Source organism: Colobus angolensis, unplaced genomic scaffold, assembly GCF_000951035.1.
Source record: "Colobus angolensis palliatus isolate OR3802 unplaced genomic scaffold, Cang.pa_1.0 Scaffold153, whole genome shotgun sequence".
In the NCBI taxonomy this organism is placed as follows: Eukaryota; Metazoa; Chordata; class Mammalia; order Primates; family Cercopithecidae; genus Colobus; species Colobus angolensis.
Window position 1 is genome coordinate 3635915 of NW_012114633.1, and position 19718 is coordinate 3655632.

The window sequence follows — 19718 nt, forward strand, 5'->3', positions numbered from 1 at the left end:
GAAAGCTTAATACTGATTATCTAGGGTAAAGGGAATATAGGTGATGACAGAAGATGAGAGGACTAAAGCTAATAATTTACTCCATGTTCTTGGTACAATAATTTAAAAGATGGACTTATTTCTCTTTTTAGTTTAAAAAAATGCTTTAAAATGGAAGTGAACAGAAGGTAAGGGCAACTTAGGGTGACATACTGTTAAACACATAAATCATTTTAAATGGCTGAATTAATCCATAAAACAAATACACACCTAGAAAAACCAGAGCTGGAATTTCTAGTAAACTAGTTTAAAACACTGTAAAATATGTTTTTTAGGCTGGGCGCGGTGGCTCACGCCTATAATCCCAGCACTTTGCAAGGCTGAGGAGGGCAGATTTCTTGAGGTCAGGAGTTCGAGACCAGCCTGGTCAGCATGGCAAAACCCTGTCTCTACTAAAAAAAAAAATACAAAAATTCGCCAGGCATGGTGACACACACCTGTAATCCCAGCTACTTGGGAGGCCAAGGCACAAGAATTGTTTGAACCTGGGAAGTGGAGGCTGCACTGAGCCAAGATCACACCACTGCACTCTAGTCTGGGCGACAGAGTGGGACTCTGTCTCAAAATAATAATAATAATAAGCCTGAGTGACAGAGTGAGACTCTGTCTTAAAATAATAATAATAATAAAAAAATGTTTTTTAAAGGGGTAACAAATTTTCCAATACCTAAATAAAATTTTGTTGTTAAGTTGTTCTTGTACCTACAATTATGCCACCCACAGGTATCATTATATCAGATGACATGAAGAGTAAATGCTAAGCAGGGATGTTTACCTCACAGCAGAAATTAGTCCAAGAACCCTACATGTACAGGTATAAATTAGGATGGTTGAACTGTAATTTTATCTTACGCAGAAAATATTTAAATGGAAGCTAAATGACAGCTGGTGAAATGTGAGTATGTGATTCAATCACTCAAAAACTATCAGCACTAAGTCAATATAAATATAAAAGGCTTTTGAAAGTGTTTGTAGATATATATAATATGTCCATCTAGGACAACTTAAAATTAAGACTGACTTTCTGCTGTTTTCCTAACCAATCAACTATAATTAGGTGCAAAAACTGAGTTATGAAAAGCAATTAGTAGTTTTGCAACTACGGATCTTCTAAGTATTTATTCTTGTTTCTTGAGATAAAAGAAATACACTAAAGAAAGTAAAGTTCACTTGTTGACTACAGAAATTCCTTAATATGCATACCTGGTCTCACTTACTTAAGGTAGAAGACTGAGGTCAGCAGGAAAAGGAAAATCAACAGCAAAAGGGCAAAGATCAGATGGATTCCATATCTAAGGACTGTTATTTCATAGTTCCCATGGAGATGAATAAAGAAAAGCATGAGAAGTATGAGTGATGCAAAACCATTGGCCATCCAGATTAGACCAGTCACTACTAAGATAAAAATAAATTCTTTTAAGTTTTATAAGGCAACTAGATTACTTCAAAGTACTCTACTAGATAGCCACTCAAATATCTCCTAATGGTTTCCTAATTTGAACTTGTAAGAACTGGGGTCAGATTATTTCTAGAGAGGAGCCATATTTTAAAAATGCCTTTTCTCTGTCTTAACCTTTGATATACAGTAAAAGAATTATAATCTATTATTTTTAATTAAAACCTATATAATATTTGTATTATTCTACATCAAATAAAATAGCTGTTAGACTTCAGCTCATTTTCATTAACTGAATAAATGAGGAAAAAATGTGCGTTGTCTTAGGAGTTTCTATTAGCTCCTTTATGTGGAGCAAAAATATCAATTCCTAATGGGCAAAAGTAATCAGTAATTAAGCTAAGGATTTACAAAATAAGAGAACAAGTGAGAGAATCTGGTACCAGTATTAAAATACAAGAAATTTATATTTTATACATGAAATGAAGACAGAAGTCTTTTGAGAAAAAAAAATCCAATAATTTAACATTAAAACTGAAGGAAAAAAAACCCACAGAAAATATACAGGATGTACTTTGATCAGTTACAATGAGGGAACACAAAATTAAACAAGAATTTACAACACAAATTGGAGAAGCAGAAGGATAAACAACAACAACAAAACCCACAAGTCCCTTTTCAGATCTAATAATTATTTTGAACATGTCTCTAAAGGGGTGATAACTTTAATAGTCTCTTAATCATCCCATTACTAGAAATTACTAAAAAAAGATTAAAGGAAATATGTGAAACTGAAGCCTAAAGAGATCTTTTTTACCCTTGTAAGTAAATAGTTTTTAGAGAAATTTAAAAACTTATCAGCTGAACGTAGTGGCTCACATCTGTAATCTCAGCACTCTGGGAGGCCAAGGTAGGTGGATCACTTGGGCTCAGGAGTTCGAGACCAGCCTGGGCAACACAGCAAAACCCTGTCTCTACTAAAAATACAAAAATTAGCCAGCTGTGGTAGTATGTACCTGTAGTCCCAGCTACTCAAGAGGCTGAGGTGGGAGGGTCACTTGAGCCTGGGAGGCAGAGACTACAGTGAACCAAGATGACGCCACTGCAGTCCAGCCTGTGTGACAGAGTGAGACCCTGTCTCAGGAAAAATAAAATAAAATAAAGAATAAAAACATAAGATACCAATTAAAATGTATTAATATTACATAAAAGTATATAAAACCCTAACTACATTACAAGTAGAAACAATAATACATGTATTTGCTTCAAATATAGAAAGGAAAGAAATGGGCGAGAGCATTACATGAAAGAACTTTAGCAATGAGTTGATAAATTATTGAAACTGAGTGATAAGTACAGTAACTTCTTATGCATGTTTGAAGTTTTCTATAAATAAACGTATTTTAAATTATCTATTTAATCATATCTTGATGGTATGGTTTATTACCATTATTACCAAATCAATTATGTTTTATATATTTCAATAAAATATTAATCTTCTTCATATATGAAGACGACACTGGTGATTCAGCACTGGTAAAATAAATACTCTTAGTTTTTACAGAAGAGTAACTAGTCCATGGAAGTGTCCAGTCTCTCGTACAGTTCCTTTTGAGAACAATGGTAAACATTTAAGAAATCGGTGGCTAGAATAAAGGGTGAATGTTTGCTTGGAAGTTAACTAGCCTTAATCAGGACCAAGCCCAAAGCAATACATTTGTATTCACGGAGTAACTTTTTCCTTTTTTAAAGAAACAATTAAGACAGAAAAGGTAAAGAATGTTTCTATACAAAGCTACTTTCTTACCTTGACCAAGATGTGAAGGTTTCTGAGAAAGTATGTGGCCACTGCCATCTAAAACATACTGGGTGCTAAAATTATCAGCAGCCGTCCTTGTTGTAATTAAAACCTGGGGGAAAAAAAAGTCTAATAAAACTAACACTTTAGATATTGCGATGGATTCATTAACAAAGATTTGAAATGATTATTGCATAATATACTTACTCAATATTGTATTTTACCTAATAAACATTTGTGACTAGTTCTTTTGTAATATTCCTTAGAGTTACACCAATAAGCAACAGGCCAGATTGTATTTTTTTACGTTGCAAATTACTGTTTTGAGTATTTCACTTTCATAAACACTTGTAAACAAACAAGTATACCTGAAATGCCATTTGTTCTATGCATTATGTGACTTATGTCTGTAAAAGCAAGTACATCAACTGTATTAAGGGAACTTATTTTTTAACAGACTATTTCCATAAATTTGTTGGTAAATGAATAGTTCTTCAGTAAAGTGATCATTCCCTCCCCCTTCTATATAATGTGTAAAACTGCACTTCTGTATTTCAAGTTTATGGTCCAAAAAAATTAAATTATATATATATTTACAGATATTTTTTCTTAAAACTGAGCTTTAAACTCATTAAGCATAAATTTCTTATTAATTAAAAAATCTTTAAAACATGTAAGCATAAGTCAAGAAGACATTTCATTCGGTAACGTTAGTCATAGAAATACAAATTTTAAAGTGTCTGCCCTCTTTTGAGCTAGCTTCATCCTCAGCTTTCTATTTACTTACCCCATGAGGTAGGTATGAAAGTACAACAATAGTAAAATATGCTACTGTTCGGAAAAAAAACAGACAAAAAAACAAAAAAAAAAAATTAGGGAGTGGGGATGCTGGTAAGGAAAGCATTGGGAAGAAGGTAGCCTCCTCACACATCTGGTGAGCCAATGATGACCCAAAATTGGGAGTAATCGTTCTTGGCCATCTTTATATGAAGAGCTGAATATTCTAAAGTAAATCCATATAATTTAGACACCAGAATAATCCAACCCCACCGCTGGAATTCATCTGAATCCAGGTGGGTCTATATTTGATGGTTCTGTCACCCTGCCCTAACCAAGCAGATTTACTGTAGGGCCTACAGCTCTGTGGAACATGTTGGTACCATGCAGGGAATATCAGGGCAACAAAAAGAAATGGCTTCTCCAGCTCACAGTATCATCAGAGGACATGAGATTCTCTCTGAAAATGAAGTCTATGAAACTGTTACTAGGGGCGCTATGTCAAGCTGCTATTACTGTGATACTATCCCCCAAAAAAGCAGAACCTAAAACAAAGTTATGAGTTTCTGAGTACTCTTAAGGGATCTACTTCTTCCAAAATACATTTCATGGTTCAAAAGCAGTGTAATTTAGAGGACAGAAAGTACTAGAGATTTTCTTTTCTGGGCTAATTATTCCATAATTATCCTTTTAAAGACAATTCTACATTTAACCAATTGCTTTTCCAAAATGCCAAGGTCAACTGAATTGTATTTCTCTTCTCCAAAGAACTAGTCACCTGACCTAAAGTTGGTGTCACTGAGCAAAGGCGGCCCTGGAACTTTCAGTTCCAGTACTAACCCTGCCAGTGGCTTCTAGATGGTCCTGAATATATGATTACATAGATCATCTTTAAGGGAAGGGTGATGATAAGATGAAGATGATGCTAATACTTTATAAGGTTACATGGGATTTTGTTTTAACCACTTCAAAGTATCTTACAAGATATTAACTTGCTCATCCTTTAAACATATATACTCTACTCTAGGCAAACAAACTGAAGTGCTAAAAAGCAAAATAAGACCTTAGTGGTCATAATGTAACACTTATGTTAAGGTAAAAAACAAAAAAACCTGCTATTTTCCAACATTAAAATTTTGTCAAATTACAATTTGTAGAATACTATGAAAATTTATTTAGATAGGAAATGCTTTGCGATTCATGGCTAAGACAGTAAGCATAAAGCAAACACATAAGTGTATCTCATAAATTTATGAAATCCAGTGTGTTTGTTCCACAGAGGAAGGAAAGGGAATTGTATTTCGAGAGTTCGTTTCATCACATGACCCTGTGTCCGAAGCAGGAAACTTCTTTTTGGACGGGGCACAGGTTCAGAATTCATTAGCTGTGCAGGCCCTAGCATGTGAGCCTGCAGTAACTCCACTATCAGGAGCATCTTTAACAGTACACATTACTGGTGATTCTTACTAGAGACATTGAGGAATGGTGGCAGAGAGTGAATCTACCGGTGTCAAGAGAAGAAATAAAGAAAACCAGTATTTTAAATGGAAAAGTTTTACAAGTCCTTAGAGGACCTTGGAGGCTATATTAGTTATCAGTTATTAAAAACTGACTCTCTGGTCCAGTTTACTGAGTTTCAAGAAATTGCAGTATATCATTGCAAAATTAAAATTACATAAAAGCATTTAAATTTTAATAAAAAAAGTTTTTCTTCAATGTTTAGATAAAAAGTAAAGAAAAAACTTAGAATATATCCTGATAATTCTGGTAAAAATCCTCTTGACAAAAATTCATTTAAGGTAATTATGATAAAGTCTTTTGAGTTTTTGAGGGGGCTAATTTTTAGATGAACACTGACACAAAAACGAGTTGAAAACTCAGGGTCTTTATGATTCAGGTGAAATACAGACTTTTGCCTGAATGGCTGAAATGTTTTCTTTTCTGTGTGTGAGTATGCCTGCCTACCTGTGCAAGTATTGTGCACGAATTAAAGTACTCTGACTGCAAAACTTGTTCTCAGATACCCACTATGGGGAGCCTAACAACAGGGAGATCTTGGCCCTGGCTTTCCTCCTTTCAACAAAGTTCCATCACCTGTGAGGAAGCTGTATTTAGGAAGCAAAATATTACAACTGCTTCAAAACTTCCCAGATATATTTTGACTAAAGCTCTTCCATCACAGCTATAAAAAATATAGGAGACAATCCTACACTGTGGAAAAGGAGTCAGGAGTCCTTGGCTTAGAACCATCATAATGACACTAGGGGCTTCCCCGGCCCTTTTATAGCATGTGAGCCCACAAATAAGTGAGTCCCAACTTCCATCTTCAAAACAGAATGACTCAGCTTCTCATTCTGCTCCTCCAACCCCTGGAGACTTAACATGATGTGATATAAAAACAAACCTACAGATCCTATATTATCTCATCACAAAATTATGTACAGTTGACCCTTCCACAAGTTTGAACTGTGCAGGTCCACTTAACACACAGATTTTCCACCACCAGAGACAGCAAGACCAATCTCTCCTCTTCTACTGTTTCCTTAGCCTACTTAACACGAACACTTAATGAACAGCTGCCACTTAATGAATAGCAAACATATTTTCTCTTATAATTTTCTTAATAACATTACTTTCACTAGCTTACTTTATTTTAAGAATACAGTATATAATACATGTAACATACAAAATATGTTATCTTCCGGTCAACAGTAGCCCGGTCAACAGTAGTTAAGTTTTAAAGGAGTCAAAAGTTACATGTGAATTTTTGACTGCATGGCGAAGTGGTGGCGGAGGGGGAAGGGGGTGGTCTGCACCTCAACTGGGTGATGTTCAAGGCTCAACTGCATAATGAGTTTGACAAGGTGAGAGTAACATTCAGTACACTGTAATCATTTAAATGGTGGATGAATGAATCTATAAATATAAATGTTATGCAGAGGATGACATTTATTCTTCTGAGAGAAAAAAATGAACTAACACTACAGAAAGAAGACATTTGGTGGGAATTAGAAGGAATTTACCTATGAATGGCTATTACATTTTAGAAGGCATTTCCCCAAAATGTAGAAAAGTATACATTGAATGCTGAGGTGAAACACTACTTGCAAAGGAGAATAAGCAAGTCTAATGATCTTATCCAGCTGCATCCTACTTTTCACATACAAGTCCAAAGTAGAAATAACTTGCATGTGTATGTACACAATATTCAAGACATTATTTGAACCTCACTTGATAAATGAAAACAAAAAAAAATTATCAGAAAACTTAATCTGACTTTGGCCTTTGGCCAGGTCTCCTATTCAAACACTCAGGATTTAGAATTAGGCTTCTGACTCCTACTTCAGAATCTTCTCTTTAAGAAAAAAATAAAATAAAATAAATTTCTGTATTTCTAAAACCAGCCTCCATGTAAAATCCAGTTCAAAAATGTTGTTAGTTTCTTAAACATTTCTTTGATAACATATATAAACTACCACCTAAAAAGAAAAATATTTTATGGTTTTTATTATGTGATAGAAATAATATATACAAATAATCTTTATAAAAATTTTTATGAGAAGGTCAAAACAGGATTTTTACAATCTCTATTTCAACCCAGTTACTGTGCTTAGTAATTAGTACTAGGAATTTAACACTGAAGATGACAAATTTCTCAAAAAGTATTGCTCTACAAACATTTCAAGAAGTTATGCTTGCCGTTACGATTTTCAAGAAAACCATTACCAGTAAATGTGTCAGTTGCTGATACACTCATCACAGATCATGCAAGCAGTAATTCCATTTTAAAATACCAATAGTTTACTCTGTCAATATAAAAAGAATGCCTGTAGGGCACAGTGGCTCATGCCTACCAGCAATTTGGGTGGCTGAGGTAGGAAGATTGCTTGAGGCCAGGATTTTGAGCCCAGCCTGAACAACAGAGTGAGACCCTATCTCTACGAAAAATTTTAAAAATTAGAAAATAAAACAAAACAAAAATAATGCTTTACTCCTTTGGACTGTTTAAGGTTGGAAGTTATTTTATAATTGACAAATTAGGAAAACTGATCATTCAAGCATATAAAGAACACAGAATTAGATGTATTTTAGATTTCTCCAGTCAATTCTGCTGAAAGTCTAAGTTAATTTTTCTTCTTAAAAACATTTTTAAATAAACAGAAAGTAATGTCAACAACTAGAGTTATAGGTGATGGCTGTTTAACAGTGTGCCCAATTATGTATCAATCTACTGAGCCTGGGATGGTTTACAACCCTATGACTTTAAAATTATATGCATCAATTAGTTTGGTAGATAAAATAACCAAATTACTAATTTTTATTGCATTCACTGTAATTTTCATCTAAAAAGTCTCAAAATAAGCCAGTCTTGAAAATATATTTTTTCTATATGTGAAACCTCAATTCTTTGAGTGTTAAGGAATACTCATTAAGTTTAAAAAATGAACTCCTTTCTCCCAAAAAGCACCCATTAACTCTTACTTCAAATATTTATTTTTAAATGTAACTGACTTCAACAAACATCCTGTTTTTCTCAAATACTATTCACAGTCCTCCCATATAAGTTTCAACTCACCTACTCCTAACAACTTATCTATTGAACTTAGCAATGCAGGCCTGGGTATATTTGTAAATAATTTAATATTTAATATGGGGGTATTTTTAAACTTTATAAATACATTTCTAATCATGCTAGTAAAGAGGTAATATAACCTACCATGGAAAACTCACTACTGAAAGGCATGAAATTAGGACTGAATTCTGGGCTTTGCCTTGAACACACTATGTATCCCCGAATAGGTTACAAATTTCATATTTCACTGTGTACAATTCCTCTGAAATCAACTACCTAGCACAGCACCCTGTGTGCAGTACACAATGAACATTACTTGAGTATGAGAGACAGTGTTTTGAAGTTGAGGTAAGAAGACTTGGCATTTGGCTTCAAAAGACCTCAGTTTCCTCATCAGTACTATGAACAGACTGAAGCACAGAAGACCTACATTTGTAGGCTGCCTAATCCATGAAGCTCATTTTGAGATGCAGATTAGTGAGCGGGCAGTTTATTGGGGGGGTTCTCTGGGATGATCACCAGTGGGCACAGGGCAATGTTGTCCTGAACCAGGACCTTTATAACCCCTCAACCAGTCACTGGATTCATTGGATGCAGGTTGTCCTGCATGACTTGGGTAAGGCAGCTCTCTTCAGCTGCAGTAAGGGCAAGCTCCAGATGGAGACTCAGGGGTGAGTCACCAACACTCTTGGCAGCTGGGGGCTGACTGCTCAGTCCAGAAGTGGGGGATCTAGATAGTGTACTAGGGTCCCCTACTACTATAAAAGTTTCTTCCAGCTAGCTCTGTATTTCCTTTAGTTTTCAGGTACAATCAAACCTAAATCATCATTAAAAACTCTGTGCCAAAATAATACATACCATAAGATTTCATTTATATAAGTTCAAGAACATAAAGAACTAATCTGTGCTGACAGGTCTGAATAGTCGTTACCTCTGAGGAGTACTGACTGGGAGTGGGTATGAGGGAACCTTCTGGGGTTCTGATTACGGTCTAAATCTTGATCAGGAGTATACATATGTAAAAATTCATTGTGTTGTTAGTGTAGGTGTGTGTGTAAATGCATACACACACACATCTATATGTGGTTTTCCCAAAGACTTGTAAGAAAGGAAACTCCATAAAATACTGTTAATATTTTCTAATATAAATGCTTGGCATTGCAAACATTTTTAAAAAAAACTTTATAGTTCTCCACTATTGTGATACTTTGACAATTCTTTTGTAATTCTGATGAGCAAAATTATTTTATTTACACTTAAGGCCACTTGAGTGCCTCAAAATAAAACAAAGACAAAATGACAAACTTGCCTATTAAGTGGGTTTAAGTAATCAAATAAGGAAACAAGATAGAAAGTGACCAATGGACAAAAACATACAAAACTGCCATCTAAACTCAGAACTACAGTGAAGATTTGAATAAATCATACAGCTCATGTAAAACCTATTTTTAAAAACCAAGTATAGTGCTGCCACCTAGCAGGCAAAGCTAATTATGACCAATTTCAGCTCTGAAGGGTGACATATATCTTGCAGAAAATACAGAAATGCCAAATTATCTTTTTTTGACAATAATCTACCAAATAAAGTGTAAAGCCTATCTGTCAAGTCTGAACAACAGTTAAAAAAAAATCAAATACTTATGCTCTAAAACAGAAAATAAATATAACTTCTAAAGTAGTCACTGACAGCTAAAGAATATGGGCAGATTCAGAGGTTCCCTGGTGCAAACCTCATGCAATTTTAAAAACAAACTCTTCGTACAAGATCCAGAGTTGTGGATTCCCATTTACAGTCTCGGGGAGAAAAATGGATAATGTCCAGTTGAACCCTCTAGTCACTCTTCCCCAAAATCTATTTGGAGGCTCTGTGAACTCTAAATAAAGCGAGTGCTGAGGAAAACAGAGAAATACATAGTGTGCTAGATTTTGGACAGCGGTTTTAAGAGTACATGTAACAATTTCCCTTTAATGATGTCTAAACATCTGGATTCTAATAAGCAAGGGCCCCTAGTCCTCTATGCTCCAACAGCAAAATCTCCCACTTAAACTTCATCTCCTTTGCAATTTTTCTGGCCTACTTAAGACATGATGTTACACAGCCAGAAAAGCCCAAAAGTAAAAAAACTGAACACAGATGTTCACCAATTTAACAACAGTGCTACTTAAGATTTTTTGACTTTACAGTGGCACAGAAGTGATATGTATTCAGTAGAAAGCAGTGGACACGCTAGCAATGCTAAGGCAGTGAGTGAGCCACAGCTCCCAGTCAACCACGTGAAGATGAGGATAAACAACAGATCCTCTCTGGTGTACTATGTTGCCAGGTAATTTTGCCCAGCTGTGGGCCAATGTAAGTGTTCTGAGCATGTTTAAAGTAGGTAAGGCTAAGCTGTGATGCTCAGCAAGTTAAGCATATTAAATGTATTTTCGATTTACAATATTTTCAACTTACAAAGGTTTAATCAGGAATGTAATCCCCTCATAAGTCAAGCAGCATCTGTACTGAGCTGGAACCGTAGCCACAAAAAATGGAGAAAACCTACACTATCTTATGCCAGCACTTCAAAAACAGAAGGGCTGAGGGAAGACCACAATGAACCTAGAGAATACATCATTACTCCTGGTAAGACTGGACTACTGAACAGATGTCCAAAGACCAGAAGGAGAGACAGCAACAATAGCTCATGTCTGTGTCACTTTTCCAGAACAACAGGTATGAAGTCCTATCATTTTACTGTACTGGAACATTCTTGCCTAAATAGGGTCTGCCAGCCTAAGCACAAATGAAGGATTTTACATGGCTACTGGGCAAATTTCAAGGGCTCAAGAGACCCTCACAATCACTCTGTCACCTGGCACATAGATATGTTACACAATAAGAGCCCAACATCCATAGGGTAATAGTATAGTACAAAAAAAGTAGTACAGAGTCATGTAATCAAACACAACTGAGATAACAGAAATGAAGAGATCAAGATTCCAGATGGGCTTTGCCACAAACTAGTTGTAAGATTGGGGCAAAGGCAGTGTAGTATAATTTGTACTATGCAATTGAGTGTGCCAAGCACTGAACTCAGGAGAACATAGACACTGAGCACCTAACCCACAGTCAGAAGGTTAAAGTTCTTAGATCCAATCTGCCCTTAACTAGGTAGGGTTTAGACCAAGTCAATTCACATCTCTAGGGCATAATCTCACTAACTGAGATTAGAGTGGTATTTCCAAAGTGTAGTCCACAGAACAAGCAAACAAACAAAAATGATATGCTTTCTCAATAAAAGAATTTCATGGTCAAGTAGGTATAGGAAAAAGTACCTATATAAACCACCAACCTCAGAAATTTACAATGTGCTTAAATATAGTAAAGGCTCTGAGAAGTGCTATAGCTAAATATCCGTTTAATTTTTTTAATACAATTTGCAATTTTTAAATGCAAAACACACTTTGCTGCTCCTCAAAAAATTAAACACAGAATTATGATATGACATAGCAAGTCTACTTCAGGGTATACACCCCAGAGAAGAAAAGCAGGGACTCAAACAGATACTTGTACACCAATGTTCACAGAAACATTATTCACAACAGCCCAAAGGTGGGTGAAAGTAACCCGGGTGTCCACCGATGGAAGATCAGATAAACAAAATGTGGTATATACACACGATAGAATATTATTTAGCCTTAAAAAGGAAGGAAATTTTGATGCATGTCACAACACGGATGAACCCTGAAGACATTATAAGAAAAATAGGCCAGATACAAAAGAACAAATATTTTGAGTCCACTTATATGTGATACCTAGCATAGTCGAATTCATAGAGACAGAAAGTAGAACAGTGAGTACTAGGGGATGGGGGAAAGGGCATTATTGTCTAATGGGTACAGAGTTTGAAATAATGAAAAGGTTGTGGAGATGAATAATGGTGATAGATGCATGACAATGTGACTGTAGCTAATGCCACTGCCACTGAATTGTACACTTAAAAATAGTTAAAATGATAAATTTTATGTTATGTATATACATATATTTTTTGAGACAGAATCTCGCTCTGTCTTGCCCAGGTTGGAGTGCAGTGGCACAATCTCGGGTCACTGCAGCCTCTGTCTCCCAGGTTCAAGCAATTGTCCTGCCTCAGCCTCCCAAGTAGCTGGGACTACAGATGTGAGCCACCACACCCAGCTAATTTTGTATTTTTAGTAGAGACGGGGTTTCACCACGTGGGCCAGGCTAGTCTCAAACTCCTGACCTCAGGTGATCCACCTGCCTTGGCCTCACAAAGTGATGGGATTGCAGGCATGAGCCACCTTGCCCGGCTTATGTTATGTATATTTTACCATAATAAAAATAATTAAAACCATACTTCACCAAATACCGGGTTAGTTTTAACTGTAATATTCAGTGAATATGAAATCACTAAAATAACCAATATAATTACCTTACCTCAGCTACACAACAAATTGATCCCAAGGCTTCTCCACGAAAACCGTAAGTTGTCAAATTTTCAAGATCTTCATGACTATTTATTTTTGAGGTGTAGTACTTCATTGCCATTACAGGTGCATCAACAGCCTTGATACCCTCCCCGTTATCTCGCACCTCAATTTTATCAAATCCATAGTTCTCCTGTAAAATGTCAAACAACACTTTCAGTATGTAAAAGTATTAAACTGTTATCACACTTAGAAGGAAACACAAGTGAAAGAATTTTGACATTTATTTACTTTTATGAAAGCATAGCACTATGGATATAAGACTTTAAATTCTTTAGCTCTACTAATTTCTAGTTATTGTGCAATGGGCAACTCCCTTGTTTTCTCTGGATACGGATTCAACTGTTGAATAAGGAGGTTAGGCTGATTTTTAAGGTTTCTTTTCACTGTTTCATTATCATGGGTATTTACAGTATACAATAATTTATGTTTAAACTTCACTGAAAAAATTCTTCTGAATTACATACACCTTTTGTATGTATGGCCCCCAAACAAAACAAAACAGAACAGAACTCCATCAGCAACAAAGTAAAACAGGTTCTAGTCAGGAAGAACCTAGCAAGTATCATTATTCAACCTGATTTTTATTTATTTATTTTGTTTTTTTGTTTACTTATTTTGCTTTTCTATAGCAGGAATCAACCTGATTTTTAATACTTTCACCCTTACTGTACACATAAAAATCTTTATGTTTACTACATTATAACTTTTTAAATCTTTTTCTGCAAACAGCCATCTAACAGGAAACTGCTGAGAAAACACATCTAATTTGGCAACCACAGTGAGTTTTAACCTGAAAAAAAATCAAGACTTTTTTTTAGATACTTTGTCACTCAGGCGACATACAGTACAGTGGCATGAGCACAGCTCACTGTAGCTTTGAATGCCTGGGCTCAAGTGATCCTCCCACCTCAGCCTCTTGAGGAGCTGGGACTACAGGTGGACGCCACAGGGCCTAGCTACTTTTATTTTTATTTTTTGTACAGGTGGGGTCTCACTTTGTTGTCCAGGCTGATATCAAACTCCTGGCTCCAAGCGATCCTTCTGCCTCAGCTTCCCAAAGTGCTGGAATTACAGGTGTGAGCCATCATATCAGACAACGAAAATTTTTTCAAAATCTCAATTCATAGCTTAGTTTTATATTCTAATACTAAAAATATGCAAATATAACAAAAACAGATTTTAAATTCCCATAGTGATCATACTTTCTATGAACACCATATTCTAAATTTGGTAGCCAACTTCCATAATAAATAAGCCTGACTTTACTCCACAAAGTCTTACGTGTATGACCATAGACGCAAGTTATAAAGGGGAAAAAAAACTTTCTATAATTATAGTGACTCTGGTATTTAAAATAATACATCTTTCTAATAACCTAAAGTGATATAATACTATATATGTCAGCAATTTTTACATAAATTAGATACACAAAACATTGGAGGGAAATGCCTAACATTTTGTTCCTCACACCTCTCTCAATCTAAAATTAAGTTTGGCTGAGTGCAGTGGCTCATGCAAATAATTGCAGCACTTTGGGAGGCCAAGGCAGGCAGATCATTTGGGGTCAAGATTTTCAAGATCAGCCTGGTCAACATGGTGAAACCTTGGTCTCTACTAAAAATACAAAAAATTAGCCAGGCGTGGTGGCACACACCTGTAATCCCAGCTACTTGGGAGGCTGAGGCAGGAGAATCGCTTGAGACCGGGAGACAGAGGTTGCAGTGAGCTGAGATCACACCACTGCACTTCAGCCTGGGCAACAGAGTGAGACTATCTCAAAATAAATAAACAAATGAATAAAGTTAAGTTTACATTCTGGGAACAGTCTTTCTTCTTCATTTTAAAGAAAAATCGGGCCAAGTATGGTGACTCACGCCTGTACTCCCAGCAATTTAGAAGGCTGAGACGGGCGGATCACTTGAGGTCAGCAGTTCGAGACCAGCATGGGCAACATGGTCTCAAAACCCCGTAGTAAGAAGACAAAGATTTGTTTAAATGTTTAAAATTGTATCATCATGTTTAATTAATTATGAAAACATATCTAGTCAGGATAGCTATTATAGCATAAAACCATAATGAAACAGGTCTTATTATGTAGAGCCACACATTTAAGGTGTGTATCTTAAAATTCTACAACGCAAATACTGGTAAATGTCAAGAGACTAAAATTTACAGGCAGATTTAAATATTTAACTTAGTTTATATAGGACTTCTGTTGGCTTTGTAACACTATTTTAAAAACCAGTTTTTCTTCCAGAAATGTTTAAGAAAAAGACGTTTGCCTGCCAAAGATTCTTAAGTGAAGTCTGTCAAATATAACTATCTAATCCTGTTTAATTATTATCAATTATACTCTAATCAGACTGAACTGACTACACGAAATGCCTAAGAAAAACAAATTGTCTTTCTTTGGGTTTAATTTAATATACTTTTTTTCTTGGTTGTAAAGCTTAGAGTGTATTAAAAACAGAACAGAGGTTTGATAGAGTAGAATGGTTCTCAAAGTGTGTTCCATAACCCACCAGCATCAGCATCGATTAGAAATTTACTAGAATGCAAATTATCAGGTACCACCTAGACTATGAAGTTCTGTGAGTAAGGCCCAATAACAGTTTTAACAAACATCCTAAGTTATTTTGATGCACCCAAACATCAAAAGAACCACTGGCACAGACAAGAACTGGTTTTAAGAGTCAGAAAGACCTGGATTCCAGTCTTAGCTCCACTACTTACTAATTATGAGACTTTGGGAAACTTCTCAGAACATGATCTGTAAAATGGGTAGAGTATGGCTGGGAGCAGGTGGCTCAGGCCTGTAATCCCAACACTTTGGGAGGCCAAGGTGGGCAGATCACCTGAGGTCAGGAGTTCGAGACCAACCTGGCCAACATGGTGAAACCCCGTCTCTACTAAAAATACAAAAATTAGCCAGGCATAGTAGCACACGGCCTGTAATCCCAGCTACTCAGGATGCTGGGGCAGGAGAATTGCTTGAACTGGGGAGGGGGATTGCAGTAAGCTGAGATCGCGCCACTGCACTCCAGCCTGGGTGAAAGAGCGAGACCCCGATAAAATAAATAAATAAATAAAATGGGTATAGTAGTTAAGTCACAGTGTTTTATAAGAAGTGATTTATAAGAGGGGATTTTATTTTTACACAAATATACATACATAGAGTATGTCCATCTCATAGAATCTTATCTGGTAGATAAGAAAAGGTTAGGTCCCTTTCGTACAAATATATTTCTATCAGCATTGTTTCTAGTTCTATACCACCAGAAACACCATAAATATCTAATAATTACGAGATTTTTAAAAATGTATTCTTATATTCAATCAGATTTATTTACCTTCCTAGTTTGTACTAGGTACTAGCCAGGTATAGAGGACACAAAAATGAATAAAATAGACCATATCTCTATGTGTTAGCAATTTAGAACAGGGGAACTAGTCATGGAAACTAATTGCAATAAATCATAATGAGTGATATAGGCCATATTTACTCAAATGATGTAATATACAGAACTTATATTTTAAAATGTGAAAAAAGTAACAAGAGAAATGGTTTGAAACTAGATTAGACGGAAAAAATAAAATGCAAAAGGAAATATTTAAAACAAGGAAACATGAATAACCAATATGTGTAAAAAATACAAACAACATGTTTTTTATCTCAAAAACATGTCTCAAAAAAACAAAGAACATGTTTTCTTTTATATTTCCTTTAGTGTTACTATAGTGTTAATTTAAATTAAAATTTATTTTTAAAGATTTACTCTTAAAACAAAGGGTCCAATGTCCTAAGAATAATTTACTGGTGTAAAGAAATAAAATAAAGGTAACAGTTTAAAGAGAAAACATCTGTCCAGCCCCTTTTCTTTGTCTTAAAGGTATCTGGGTTCTCAAGGATACTCACCAGTTTAACATCTACGCTTGTGGCACCAGCATCCAAGGAGTTTTCAATAAGCTCTTTTACAACACTGACAACTGAAGTGATGGTCTGAGAACTTGAAAGGAGTCTAACTGTTGCCGCAGGCAATTGTTTCATTTTTGCTTTTAACAGAACAGCTAGAAGATAAAAATGCAACTTGTAAGAATTGTTAAACATTTCTGACCAACAGGACAAATGGCAATAATAATGACAGATGATAATACATCATCCTCACTGAAACTTACTGTATGCTAGGCTCAACTGTTAGCACATACAATATTAAGTGTTCTATTTCTTCCTTCTTTTTTTTTTTTGAGATGGAATCTCATTGTCACCCAGACTGGAGTGCAGTGCCATGATCTCAACTCACTGCAACCTCTGCCTCCCAGGTTCAGGCACCCCTGCCTCAGCCCCCAGAGTAGCTGGGATTACAGGTGCCCGCCACAACACCTGGCTAGTTTTTATATTTTTAGTAGAGACGGGGTTTTGCCATGTTGGCCAGGCTGGTCTCAAACTCCTGACCTCAAGTGATCCACTTGCCTTGGCCTCCCAAAATATTGGGATTACAGGCATGAGCCACTGCGTCCAGCCATAAGTCTTCTATTTCTTACTATTACCCTTTGAAAACAGGTGTCATTATCACCTCAATTTTATAAAACTACTGAGGCACAAAGAAATCAGAAAACTTGTCCAAGGTCATCCAGTTATTAAGAGGCAGAGCTAAGGCAAGTCCTTCAACATTTCCTCTATTGATATGTAATATATGAATACATATAAATGCCTATGAATAAAAATAACCAAAAATGGGTCAAAAAAGTCCACAATATTCTGCTACAAGCACCTAAAAAAAAAAGTCCACAGTAACATTAGAGGAAGAAATTGCTTTTTTTCTAATTTCTTCCAGGATTTTTGTGTGACTAATTATTATGATCAATTCTGACTTTTCTTGCAAACTTGAACCCTGTATTTCCAACTGCCTGCTGAAATAATCACTAGCTCAAACTCCAGGAATAATTAACCAATCCCTACCCTAAACCCATGAGTTTCCTATAGGAATAATCCATTCACCCTGACTCAAATCTAATCAACTCCTAAATCCTATCAATTCTTTTCTCAGTATTTCTCACATTTAGTTCCCAATATAATTTCCTAATTAGCCTCAATGACTCTTCACCTTTGGTCACCCAGTCTATACTGCCGTTAACTAAAATGATGATTACAATAAGAACAGCAACAACTACATTAAATATATAGTATGCTAAACACTGTGCTAAACACTTTACATATGGGATTGCATTTAAACCTCTAAACTATAAAAAGTAGGTACTATCTATAAAAATTAGACTTACTATTATGGCCGTTTAAGAGGCTGAAAGCTGAGTAACTGGGCTCAAGAACTTCTCATTTGAGATTTTTATTTCAAATCTATTTCCTTAAATGTCTGTGCCAACTACATCTTGGTCCAAACTCATTACAGTAGATCACTGAAAGCTCACAAATATTGGAATCAAGACATGCATGTTCTAAAAAGATTTCTTAAAAACAAATGCTATGGTAATAACTGAATAATGAGCACAATTGTGCTATAATGAGTGTAATGTTGGCTGAGAACGACCAAGCGATAATACAACTTTGAGAAGTGGATGACAATCAGTTATGTGCCTTACCAACAGTCTCATTTAAACATCATTAGTCATCCATACATTCTGATGAGTTATAATGTCTTTTTCAATCACTGAGCTCCTTTAGAGTTAGGATTACTGTTAATCTGAACTAGTCTCATACCAGACATGTCAGATAACTAGCCTCTATATTATTCTGCCTACATTATTTTAATCATGTGGCTCCTCAAAGCCAATATAGAGCTCAAATCTCTAAGCTGGCATTTGAGGTCCTTTATAGATCCAACCTGCAGATCCAAAATCTGTTGGTAACTGGAAATCCTTTGTTCAAACAAACAAAAAATCCAAAAATGTCCTACGGAAATTCCATCTGCAAAGCATGCAGGGAGGGGGGTGCTTTTCGCATCTTATTGCCTAATTTCAGAAAAGATTACAGGAATAAAAGCACAAGCTTGACAACATGCAATTCCTGTATAGAATCAAGATTTTACTGGACAAAAAAAATGGGGGCTGGGAGTGGACTCAAGATACTTTATTTCTCATGACTAGTTACATGCTCCCACGATGATTTAATCCTATGCAATCTAGGTGCAAATAAAATAGCAACATGAAAAACAAACACAACAAAAAGTCATCAGTTTAGGATTATTTCTGAGCCAGCATAAGACAAAGACATGGAAAGAAAGATTCAGTAATTGAGCAGGAAACGGAGTACAGGCACTATAACAATTACACAGGAGTTTAAGGAACGCACTTCTGGGAAGAGGCTGACATATTGGGTTCCGAGAGTGCTAACTGATCACAGTTCATAAATACAGTATATTTTGCTATATACAAGGCAAAGGTGATTGGCACAGTGAAAAAATATAACAGACCAGAGCCTATAAAATAAGTATTGGGGGTTCACCTTTATTACACATAAACTCAGCAAATCACTGAAATTCCTCCATAAATCAATTTGTCATCTATAAAAATGAAGCAAATCACTCAAATCCTTCCATAAACCAATTCATCATCTATAAAGACGAAGCTAATACCTCACTGGTTTACTGTGAGGAATCAAATAAGGAAGTATATATAAAGTGTTGTTC

At 35.6% G+C, this 19718-nt stretch overlaps 1 protein-coding gene across 5 annotated transcripts in view; it reads right to left on the reverse strand.

Annotated features, from left to right (window-relative positions):
* Window positions 1-19718, reverse strand: part of PMS1 (PMS1 postmeiotic segregation increased 1 (S. cerevisiae)) — an 89686-nt gene that overhangs the window by 64818 nt on the left and 5150 nt on the right. For 3 of the 5 annotated variants that reach the window (XM_011936464.1, XM_011936465.1, XM_011936463.1), the window contains exons 2-4: window positions 16991-17142; window positions 13022-13204; window positions 3243-3345 (exon numbers count right to left, since the gene is read on the reverse strand). In XM_011936464.1, the coding sequence (XP_011791854.1) occupies window positions 3243-3345; window positions 13022-13204; window positions 16991-17122 (418 nt within the window). In that variant the 5' untranslated portion in view covers window positions 17123-17142. The remainder of the gene's footprint in view (window positions 1-3242; window positions 3346-13021; window positions 13205-16990; window positions 17143-19718) is intronic. The other 2 variants (XM_011936466.1, XM_011936467.1) reach the window with 2 other exon arrangements.